The sequence below is a fragment of the Medicago sativa genome, chromosome 3, assembly GCF_051527215.1.
Source record: "Medicago sativa cultivar Bolivia chromosome 3, Bolivia_mono, whole genome shotgun sequence".
NCBI classification, from domain to species: Eukaryota; Viridiplantae; Streptophyta; class Magnoliopsida; order Fabales; family Fabaceae; genus Medicago; species Medicago sativa.
Window position 1 is genome coordinate 98,237,788 of NC_140751.1, and position 11,537 is coordinate 98,249,324.

The following is an 11,537-nucleotide window of genomic DNA, read 5'->3' on the forward strand; positions in this document are numbered from 1 at the left end:
TTGCGAATGAACCTTCAAATATTGATGTCCCAGTAGGCCTTGCTTACCAGAGTGCCCTCTGAATGATATAAAAATTTCATCGTTTGGATACATTCTAATTTTTTGGCAGTGTTCTTGATACTTTTTTTACTTTTCACCTTCTCAAGCCTTCTTGAGTACAACATAATTCCTCTATCCAATAATTATGTTCAATAGAGTGGAGTTCTCATACCACTCATCCATTGTAATGCAAATACAGTTGGTTGAATAAAACGATCATAATAAATAAATATTTTCTACGCGACTAAACCACTGCAATAAATGATAAATCCATTTAAAGCAAAATTGTAGTCTGTGCAACTGATAACCATTCAAATAACACAAGGCATTTGACTTTTTAAGTTGGAATCCTAAAGAAAGGATGATCAAGAGCTTGGCGAGCAGTAATGCGTTTGGATGGTTCATATGTTAATAAGCCATACAACAAATCAGTTAATGAGGACCTTGACGACTCAACATGACGTGATATAATATCCTGCATAAAGAATAATAATCGGTCATTACATGTTAAAATTCACACAAACTAATATATTTATTAAGATCAATCCCAAAAACTAATGATACAGAAGAAGAAACAAAACAAACCTTAAGATCACCAAGCTTCTTCACTGCATTTATGCTCTCCCTTGAAACAGCTCCTTCGGGCCATCTTAGTCGTGATCCACGCTTGAAATATTTTTCCGTACCCCTGCGAGATATTGTGAAGCAAATATATTTAAAATATGTTACGACACAAATTTACTGCACTCAATTATAATATTTAATCACCTGGTCAATGCTTCATAACTTACAAGACACTAAATATATCTTAAAACACAGTTAATTTGATGGAAAGAGAAATTAGAGACCATGATGAAAATGTATTACATACTTAGATCTTTGAACCATATGCTCTGGTAGAGGTCCCAAAACTCTCTCCATCATTGCCAGGTGCTCCAAATTTTCATGAGTCTGAAACAATGCTCCTCCCTGTCAAAAGTTCCACAGTTAGAATGCTAAAACCAGCTGTTCCAGATTCAAAACATGCCTACATCTTGATAGATGGAAAACCAACCGTGCATAACTCAATGAGAATGCATCCAACACTCCACAAATCACATGGAGATGACCACCCTAGACCTGGAATGTCATTTTAGATGCACGTGAGAATACATTAACAGCTATAAATTATATTGATAAACCTAACAGTTTTACTAATGAAAAATGCTAAATAGTACGGAACTTGTGGCCACGAAAATTCACGGACAGGCTAAACTGCGGCACTTTTTTTTTTTTTTTTTTTTTTTGAATAGTAAGTGATTTAATTAACTTTTTGGTAGTGATTTAATTAACTTATAAAAGAGAGTTTAAAGGTAAGCACTCTTTTTATTTTATTTTTTTTTCGTGAAAGGTTAGCACTCTTTAATCTTTAACACTATTTTTTTTGTTTGAGGGAATTAATCTTAAGCAAACGGTGCAACAAATTGAAACGGTGCTGACCACCTTTTTCTTTGGTTGAATTGCATAACAATGAAGACATAGTGCATAATAATAGATACCGTTCAGGTTGCTTATATGTTCAAGCGTCCGTGAATTTTCGTGAAAATAAATCCCGTACTATATAGCACTTCGCTTTACTAATTTCACACAGTCATCAACAAGAAATAGATTTGGCATTTCTATTTTATTTTCATAACATCAACATGAGAGAAGAACAAAACAGCCACCAAAGTGTATAAGAAAAAGTTAAAAATAATTGGGAATCCATCATGAGAGCACAATCAAAATTGGAAATTGGAAAAATGTCAGTCATTACAGTACAAAGGCTCCGAACAACGAATATAGTGAAGATCAAAGATCTAGGATAATATAAGATGAGCTGGGAAATGGTCGCTGGGATATTTAACCAGAGATGTGATGCAGCTACTGGAAACATTTTTAACAGGTCAAAGTATTTCTCGTTGTCAAGAACGACATTTGCTCTGGACAAAGAAACAGACAAACAAGTAAAGCAACCACATTGTGACCAACCAAAAACATATTTCGTTACCTAAGATAACCTCAGGGGCTCTATAATGCCTTGTAGAAACAATGGAGCTATGGATCTGATTTGCAAATGCAGTACTACCAAAATCAATCAGCTTAATCGCACTAGACTTAGGCAAGCACCTAAATTGTGTTTCATCTGACATAACCCTCTGTACCAATCAAGTAATTTTCATTAAATATATTATCATAACGAATCAACAAATGTAGTTATTTTTTATCTGAAAATACCAAGTACCTTACAACTAGGAAGCTTTACATAGTCAGAAGAAACAAGAAGTATATTTTCTGGCTTCAGGTCGGTGTGGATTAGGCGTAGTTCATGCATATCTGAATATGACAACGCACGAGAGACATATTAAAGCAAGCACACACAACAAAGATACACTGCATCCTGGGACAAACTAAGCAAGCTAAGGAAAAAGATGATGTTGATTTATAACCAAGAGATATAATAATAAAACATGATGAATAAACGCTTGAGGTCAAGAATAATCCACAGACATGCTACAGATTCCAAAAGCTGTCGTCCAAATTCACGAACAAGATCCACAGGGAATGGGCAGTATTTATTTCTCTTTAGAAAATCAAATAAACTTGGTCCAAGCTTCTCAAAGACCTGATAACACCATTAAAATGCGTTGAAAGGAATGTTTCCACTCAGTTTCCAGATCTATGAATAAATCCCACATGGACATGTGTGTACATAATAATCTATTATAGTGAACTTATCGAGTCAACAAAATTGCAACATAAATTGGGATAAATCACCTATACTTCCTGACCTAAAAAAACAAGCAGCACAAAAGAACAAGTAGACTATGTGCAGGTGGAGAACAGAACTAATTTATTCAAAAATAATCCCAATCATGAATGATGACACCCATTTTCAAAATAATACAAAACTATCCCCTACCCAACCACCCGGTATTATATGGGTCTTCAACTCAGGTCAGGAACAAATTTTATCAAAACAAACTAACTGGATATGGAAAATAATGAAAACATTTTGATGAAAATAATATAATAAGACTACTTACAATGCATATGTGATTCCGGTAATCGAACCAATTCAGGATCTGTACACAGCTGCAAATAATAATATTTATATTAGTCATCTCTTAATATAAAAAATCAGTAACCAAACTCTAGCAGGTATCCTTTCCAAAAAAAAAAACTCTAGCAGGTATTATATATATTATTGTACCGTGAGCATCCCACATCACTCTTCACAAGACGTTCAAGCACATCAACCTCGATCATTGCTGCATCGCGATACTTCTTGATGCTTCTAATCACCTTGATCGCTACATAATCTCTGGTTTGACGATCCCAACATTCCAAAACTCGACCGAAGGTGCCTACAGCACTAGCAACATGCTGAATGACACAAGCAGAGTCATATAAAAATTTAAACTTGTATTCAGAGAGCACTTGACCGCTAACCTTCACCCATTTTGCTGAGAATTTTATCTGTTAAAAATAAATGAAGAAAAAGAAGTTCAAACGACCAAACCTTTCATAAACACCAAATTGAAGAGTGAGAAAAAAAGACAACAAACAAACAAACAAACAAACTAGGCTTAATTATACTTTTGGTCCCCCTATTTTATTAAACTAAAGAAAATAGTCCCTCTATTTTCACATTTGTTTTGGCCCCGCCTCATGTTTTTTGCCCTAAAAATTGTGGCTTTTGGAATCCAAAAAAGTGAGTTTAGGTATCAAAAATGATATTTTGTCTTAAGATTCAACATTGGGGCAGCGCTAAAAATCACCATTTTGGGGGCAAAAAGGATGGGTTGGGATCAAGATTGCAACAAGCTAATATTTTCAAAAGGGGGGCTATTTTAAAAGTTCGATTTTAAAAAAGAGGGGGCTATTTTCATGGGTTTTATAAAATAGGGACCAAAAGTGCAATCAAGCCAACAAACTAATATTTTAAATAGCACATAGGCAGCATCAAGTCACAAATTAAGGGTCTTTTTTGGATTGGCTTATTTTAGCTTATCACTTGAATAAGCACTTATTAGACTGTTTGGATGAACTTATAAAAACAACTCATGACACGTCCACGAGCTGTTTTCAGCTTATTTTCTTAAGTTCTCCAATATAACTGATGAAAACAGCTTATAGCTTATACGAAATTGAGTTGCAAATTAGCCAAAATCAATTTTGCTGAATCAACTCATTCAAAATAAATCTTTGTCGCCAGTGAACGAAACACACATTAAATTGAGAAATAGGGTTGATAATCATAATTATGATTTTTACAATAATAATTAATTATAAAAAATGAAAGAAGTTAGTTACATCTAGGAGTGAGATTTTCGCCGAGATTAAAGACATAATGGCCATCACGATCGTCGTCTCTTCTTGGAGGCGAAGCATACTTTCTTTCGATTCCACCGTCACCAACCACTGCCAAATTTCTGGGTACCTAAAATTTCAAATTAAAATTAAAAAAATAAAATAAAATAAATCAAGAGAGTGAAATTGAAGGAGGATAATTTACATACCTTTGGAATTGAAGGAGGTGGAGCTGCAGCTGCATCCCAAGCGAGACGAGGTCGTTTCCGAGTTCGTTCCCTTTCCATGAAATTAGATACCATTTACATTAATGGTTGAATTCAGTTTTCTAACAAAAATTGATAGTTGTGGCGAATATGAAGATGGAGAATGTAATTCCAGAGACAAGATACGGGATTCCTGTGTCGTCTGTGTAAGAACGGAGAACCAGAATAAACCGTTGGGAGTTAGGGTTCAATTTTATTGTAAATTGCAATATTCGTAACAAATAAATTTAGGGATAAATTAATTAGTTTAATTACTAGTTTAATTTAGGGATAAATATATTAAATGACATAACAACACATTAACATGTAAAATAATTTTACACTATGGTGCACATTAATTAAATTATAAATTTATTTAAAAAGTGTATGGCTATTAATTAAAAAAAATTATGGAATATTAGTTACTAAATTATATTTTGTGTATAAATAAATTAGTGTTAATTTTTTATATTTTAAGATAAATTGATACCGTTAAGAGTTATCGTAATTTTTTTTTTTATATTTTAAGACAAATTGATACTCTTAAGAGTTATGGTCAAAAAAGTAAATTTTATATTAAAAACATAATTTTTACACTTTTTAAAGGTTAGTTATATATGTAACCAAAAAAAGGTTAACTATACAAGTTGTTAGAATTTTCCAAAAAGTCGATAAGCCTCTTATCCTTTAAAATGTCTTGACTTTCACTTTTATCCCTCTAAAAAATTTAACCGAATAATAGTCTTCCTAAACTTTTACGTCCCCAATTTTAGTCCTCATCGTTAATTACCCTTAATGTAAGATACATGATCTATGTTAGATAAATGGGACCATGTTTTAGTTGGTTCAAAGAATGATACCATGACTATCTCTATGGTTGGAAAGGAATAGGTATCAATGGACATTTCCAAAACTCCCTTATTCACTAACTAAAACATGCATTGCTTAATTGCCTTTTGAGTGGATCAATGTTAGCCGAATTTTATCAAAGGCAATTGATCAATCCATTTGCCTTTGATTTCCTCAGTCGAATTTTCTGACCATCTAATAGCCGAATATGCTTATCCTTAAGTAGATAATAAATTATATGGCCAACTTTTGTTATGTCAAAGGCATTTTCAGTTTGGCCTTCTGATGAATTGGTGTCCTTCCCTTTGGATGACCTTAATCAATACAAGTATAGGTTTTTCTTTTTAGGATCTCAATCGTTAGAATATTTGTTTGTTGAATCAGCTAACATATCATCGAACTTCTTATAGTCTGCGATCGAAATAAGGTGTGGACATCTCCCTCGGTTAGCACATTTATTTTCAGTTTCTAGAATGAATGGTTCTATGTATACTCTTCAGGAAGCCAATTCGTTCAAATCATGATATAACTGACAAACCAATTTATCTTTTAGTTGTCAGACATTCCATTGACGTATATTCAACGTCAAGAAGTTAGACTAAAAATTTCCCAACCATTTTGTTAAGATTTCAAAGAAGTCATCAGCTAATTCATATACTAAATGTTTGAAATTCATTAGATCAATTGTCGTAACTTCTAATTGTGGCTAATAAAACTTGTCGTAGAAACAAGTTTCCATGTCTTCCCATGTTTTGATTGAGTTTGGTGGGAGGGAAGAGTACCACCAGAATTTTGTTCATGTCAACAATAAAAGGAACAAATGTAACTTCTGGAACTCATCCTAGTTCCTCTCACCGCACTGCACAATAAATCTTCTAATGTGCTCCATAGCCTATTTGCCAACTTCCCCCAAGAATGTAGCAAAGTTTGGAGTTTTATACCTCTAAACAGAGGAACCAATCTAACGACCCCATTTTAGACACAACTTCTTATACCTAGTTTTGTCTATGAGTTTCAATTGTATACAAAAATACCTCTTGATTGTATCAGCTATGAGGTTGGGATCCAACACTTGTTGTCTTAGAGGTCTTACCCCGTCTACGACTGGCTGGCGCCACACATTTTCTGGAGGTTTTGGACACATGGTTAAGTCTGGACTTGAGGTGGGGCAATTTCTTATGTTTTCATAAAGTTTGACTCATTATTGTGTTCTCCATTGAATCGCTTGATCTAACAAAGGGTTATATTGGTTAAAGGGATTCAAAATCCATGGCTTTTCACCGGCATAACTTACAGTCAATCGAGGTGTTGTAAAAGCCATCGAGGCTGGCACATGTTTATCGAGTCTTAGCAGGTATGAGTGTTGAACTCCTACTGAGTTGCAAGCGTATCCTCAAGCGCAAGGCATGTTGCTTGCCTGCACAGTACTTCTCTATGGTGGAACTTGCCGCATGCCAATGTGCCCTACTGCTTCAAGTGGCCTCATCTCTATATATACCTATCTAGCTCGAAGGTTAGCCTGATTGTAAATATCGTTCTCCATTAGATGCCCTCCATGGTTAGCCGTGGAAAACATACCAGGCTGAAGCAAGTTGATGAAATCAAACACCAACACATCATCCATGGGCTAAAAGTGAATGATAGACTTATTTTCCCTCTTGTTACTAATTACTAGCCATTGATATGATGCGAACTTTTGCTGAAATAGAATGTTTCATAGATAAATTTTTCTTTCTCTAACCTGGATTTTCTCCACCTTCGTGTATTTTGTGCTGTAGAAATTGTTTCATTAGCCATTGAGATAAGTCTAAAAAGAACTCATATCATATGTAATTTCACTTAAAACTCGTCCAACTCATCATTTTAATGTTGCTTCTTTGTACTTACTAACCTTCATAGTATTGGTTATGAAAATGATAAAAATGCGGATGCAAAAAAAACCTGAGATTGAGACATGAAACAAACTCAACAGTGGAGGCTGTGGCTAAAACATAATGTTTTGACTCATTAGTCATTATATTAAATGAGTTTTTCTATCATGTGCAAATTTGCATATGTTAAGAAGTTTAAAATGAAAATTTTCTATTGAAACTTGCACATTTAATATTAAGTATAAAACTTTTGAATAAATAAATGTTGTTTTCCAAAAAAAAGTTACTACTATTAATTGTTTTAACATGTGCAATGTTGCACATGTTAGACAAACCCATATTAAATTTGATCAATATCAGCATTTTTTTTAATCAAATTTTTTCCCACATTTTTGCTGAACAATTGTATCGGGTCTTCACATTATCAAGTTTCACATACAATTTTATGTTATGAAGGTAGATATTGATCGCATGTTTCAATATTTTTGCTTTGAGTACATGCAACCGTATTTCATAATATAATTTGTACATATATCACAATGCTATTTATATGTGCATTTCACGTTATCTTATGAGAAATGTTAACTTGTGCCCTTAAACACAAGTTTAGAAACTAAATGTAGAAATAATATATTGGGTTTCGTGCATTAAATTTAATCTTTAATGTTTTAATGAATTGAATGCACAAAGTTTAAGGGAATATTTTTTTTTTTTGGATTTCTTAACATGTGTCCTAAGGACACAAGTTAACACTACCATTATCTTATTTAAACATATATCACAAAGTTACTTGATAAATAAGACTAACAAACGTAAATCCGTAATTAAGAGATCATATCACAAAGTTACTTCATAAATAAGACTAACAAACATAAATCCGTAATTGAGAGATCACATCTTATGCATTACTTCCTCTGTTTCACAATGAGTGTAGTTTAAGGTTTTGACACGCAGATTAAGAAATGAAATGAAATAATCATTAGACAAAACACTTTTACTAAACTACCGTTTATAAGAAAAAGACAAACTTAAAGTTGCATTGAAAATTGTGTGAGTATTTATTGAGGGTAAAGTTGGAAGGAAAAAAAATTAAAGTTGTATTAGAAATGTAAAACGACATTCATTTAAAAACAATTTTTTTTGACTAAAGTGACACTCATTATGAAACGGATAGAGTATTATCAAGCTTCTCCACTTTTATTTAGAGTATGGTGTAAATGACTTAGATAAAACCGAAAAATTAAAATAAACCAAACTGTATCCAATCTATTGGTTCCGTTAAAAAAAAACCAATGAAAACCGAACTGGATCATTGGTTTGCAATTTCATCTTGGTTTTCAATTTTGAAATACAATAAACGAACCAATAGTATAAATATATCATTGTACGTATTTGTTACGAAGTAAAACTTGTATGTAGGATTTTATCCTTTTATTTTTCAACTCTGTTGTTGGGAACTCAGTCGTAACTTTTTTTTCCTTATTGGTTAATGCCGCTTTGTAAGAAGTCTCAACATTTTCAAATTTATCAAGACATTCTTGCATCGTGCAACGGTGGATTCCAGGGTGAGGGTCCAATTAGGTCCCTCACCAGTGGACCACGAGAAAAATACCAATAGATTAAATAGACGGTTCAAATTTATTCAAATTAAAAGTGGGAACATATACAACTACTCACATTCAATCCTATCCTAAAATGGTTTCAGCCTAGTTACAATCAGTGTTCTAATTCTTCCTCCATAATCAATTTCTTCATCCATAAACAGTTACTGTTCTTACACTCAAACCATCAAATATGAAAATCAAATTATTAACCCTAAAATTAACTAATTTTTTCTTCTTCGTCAAATCTGATATTTGCAATTCCATAAAATCTTCAAAGGAAACCTTTGCATTGAATGTAGCCGCAGTGATCCACTGGAAAAAGCCATTAAATAGTTAAGATATATATATATATTGGTTTGACATTTTTCCTCCTCTCCATTTGGCTTTACAGAAAGTTATTTACAGCACATGAAAAGGGGGGATTGATGTTTGAAGAAGAATAAGAAATTTTTAGGGTTCATAATTTGATCTCAGATTTTATAGTTTGAGTGCATGATAATTGAGTGCATGATAAGTGAAAATCAGTTGAGGATAATATTAAATGTGAAAAGTTGTCCATGTTCTCTCTTTTAATTTGAATAAATCTGAACCATCTACTTCATCTATTGGTGTTTTTCTCGTGGTCCACCGGTGAGGGACCTAATTGGACCCTCACCTTAGAATCCACCTCGTGGAACACAATATTGTGCAACTACTGTATGTCTATCACTTCACAATGCTCCAAATCTCTCTTCAGTTAGTCTCTAATGTCAATAAGATTAAGACCCCTTAATTTTTGTTCTAATTCTACAATAATCTCACAATATTTTGATATTTTCATGTTGTATTTTAACTTGGGATATTTAAGAATTAATTTAGCCTTCTCTAGCTTTGGCACTTTTCCATTGCTTTGATATCACAGACCTTGATTGAAGAAGTTAATTATTTATATATTTCTTTTCCCCTCAATTTTTTTTGTATATATTTCGTTTCTCTTATTCACAATTGGTAGGGATGTAATTTATAATCTTTCGCATATTACATGTCACATTAAGTAACCGTTTGGTTCAGCTTTGAATATAATTGATTCTGAGAGAATTGATTCTGATAGAATTGATTCTGACAGAATTGATTCTGAGAGAATTGATTTATGTTTGGATACAATTATGTAGAATTGATTAAACAAAATGATTTATGTTTGGATGCAATTATGTAGAATTGCTTTTGAATGTATAATTACTAAAATAGACACAGCTAAAGGAGAATTGATAAAGAATGAGAATTGATAAAGGACAATAAAGTAAAATAACGTGTTGTAATAATAAAATATACAAACCTATACACGTTGTTCAAGGAGAATTGATTCTAGAAAAGCTAAAAGCTAGGATTTGTAGCTTCATGGAGAATTGCTTTTGGAGGACAAAAGCAATTCTGAAAAGCTGAACCAAACACGTTGTTTTTGGCTAGAATTGCTTTTGGCACTGTAGAGAATTGATTTTGGGCTAGAATTGCTTCTCAGAAGCCAAACCAAACAGGCCCTAACATTAACTAACGAGTAGTTGAATTATTTGTTTATTTTATTCGAGTTATCCGTTCAACTAGCGCCCTTTGTTTGTGGCGGATTTTATATCCGCACATACTGCGAGTACAACTTTTTTTATTTTACCAATCCTAGGTCTATGTAATTTTCTCTAAATAAAATCAGATTTTTTAAGAAGCTTTACACAAGAAAACTTGTTTAAAAATAAATGTTATCTCACTTTTCAATGTTGTTTTTTCTTCCAAACAAGCATGTTTAAGCAAAAAACTGCTTTATAGATTTATTGAATAAATTATGTATGTGGTCTATATTAATGGTCACATACATCATTCATTCAATGTACTTAAAAAGTAGTAATTTTTTTGTTTATAATAGTGATAGGAGGGAGTATATTGAAACGCTCTTAGCCTTGATCTCATGGATGGAGCTGGCACGACTCTACTTGCATCAATTTATAAAAGAAAAACTATACTCCCTCCGGTCTCAAATATAAGAAAATATTCCTTTTTTAGGTTCATTGAGTAGTTAATGTATCTAGTCTACATTGTAAAGCAAATACATTAATTATTCAATAAACCTAAAAAAGGAATCTTTTCTTATATTTGAGACTGGAGGGAGTACATAAATTAAAGATAGAAAAATGTTAACCGGTGCCCCCGGGGCACTGGTTAAGGATGCTAAAAGAAGAAATTCTAAATCAAAAAAGATACTTTTTAAGCTTTTAATGCATTGATTACACAACTATCAATGCAAATATTACTATATTCGCTTCCTTAACCAGTGCCCCGGGGCAACCAGTGCCCCGGGGCACTGGTTAACACGACCCTTAAAATATGATCCCGTCGATCCCATAAAATGGAATACTAGCACCAATAGAATATTAGAGTTCAGTTAGAGAACATTGGTTGGTAGAGACATTAATGCTTATCAGTGGAAGACATTAATAAATACGACAGAAGCAGCTTAGTCCTAGAGTGGTAGACCCCCACCCCAGTGCAGATCAACGAGATTGAAACAGGTAATGGCCAATAAGGTGTAAAAGGAAAAGCAGTAACCAAGTGGTCAAAAACCATGTTAC

At 33.0% G+C, this 11,537-nt stretch overlaps 1 protein-coding gene and 1 long non-coding RNA gene across 5 annotated transcripts; one reads left to right on the top strand and one right to left on the bottom strand.

Annotated features, from left to right (window-relative positions):
• Nucleotides 1-4,804, bottom strand: AME3 (Protein kinase superfamily protein). Of its 4 annotated transcripts, XM_085756700.1 has the most exons (12): nucleotides 4,581-4,804; nucleotides 4,375-4,501; nucleotides 3,511-3,537; nucleotides 3,272-3,425; nucleotides 3,105-3,153; nucleotides 2,569-2,683; nucleotides 2,303-2,394; nucleotides 2,069-2,216; nucleotides 1,094-1,158; nucleotides 911-1,008; nucleotides 625-727; nucleotides 1-514 (listed from the first exon to the last, which is right to left on the bottom strand). In XM_085756700.1, exons 1-12 carry the CDS (start codon nucleotides 4,671-4,673, stop codon nucleotides 377-379), a joined length of 1,209 nt encoding a protein of 402 aa, XP_085612826.1. In that variant the 5' UTR covers nucleotides 4,674-4,804; the 3' UTR covers nucleotides 1-376. The 4 variants fall into 4 exon arrangements, with proteins under 4 accessions (XP_085612826.1, XP_085612825.1, XP_085612828.1 ...); XM_085756699.1 differs by having other exon boundaries at nucleotides 3,272-3,537; XM_085756702.1 differs by lacking the exons at nucleotides 2,069-2,216; nucleotides 2,303-2,394.
• A 1,515-nt stretch (nucleotides 4,805-6,319) lies between these two features.
• LOC146942662 (uncharacterized) lies at nucleotides 6,320-7,347 on the top strand. Its single transcript, XR_015033561.1, has 2 exons — nucleotides 6,320-6,628; nucleotides 6,722-7,347. It is a non-coding gene; the product is annotated as an uncharacterized LOC146942662 (long non-coding RNA).
• The last annotated feature ends 4,190 nt before the right edge of the window (nucleotides 7,348-11,537 follow it).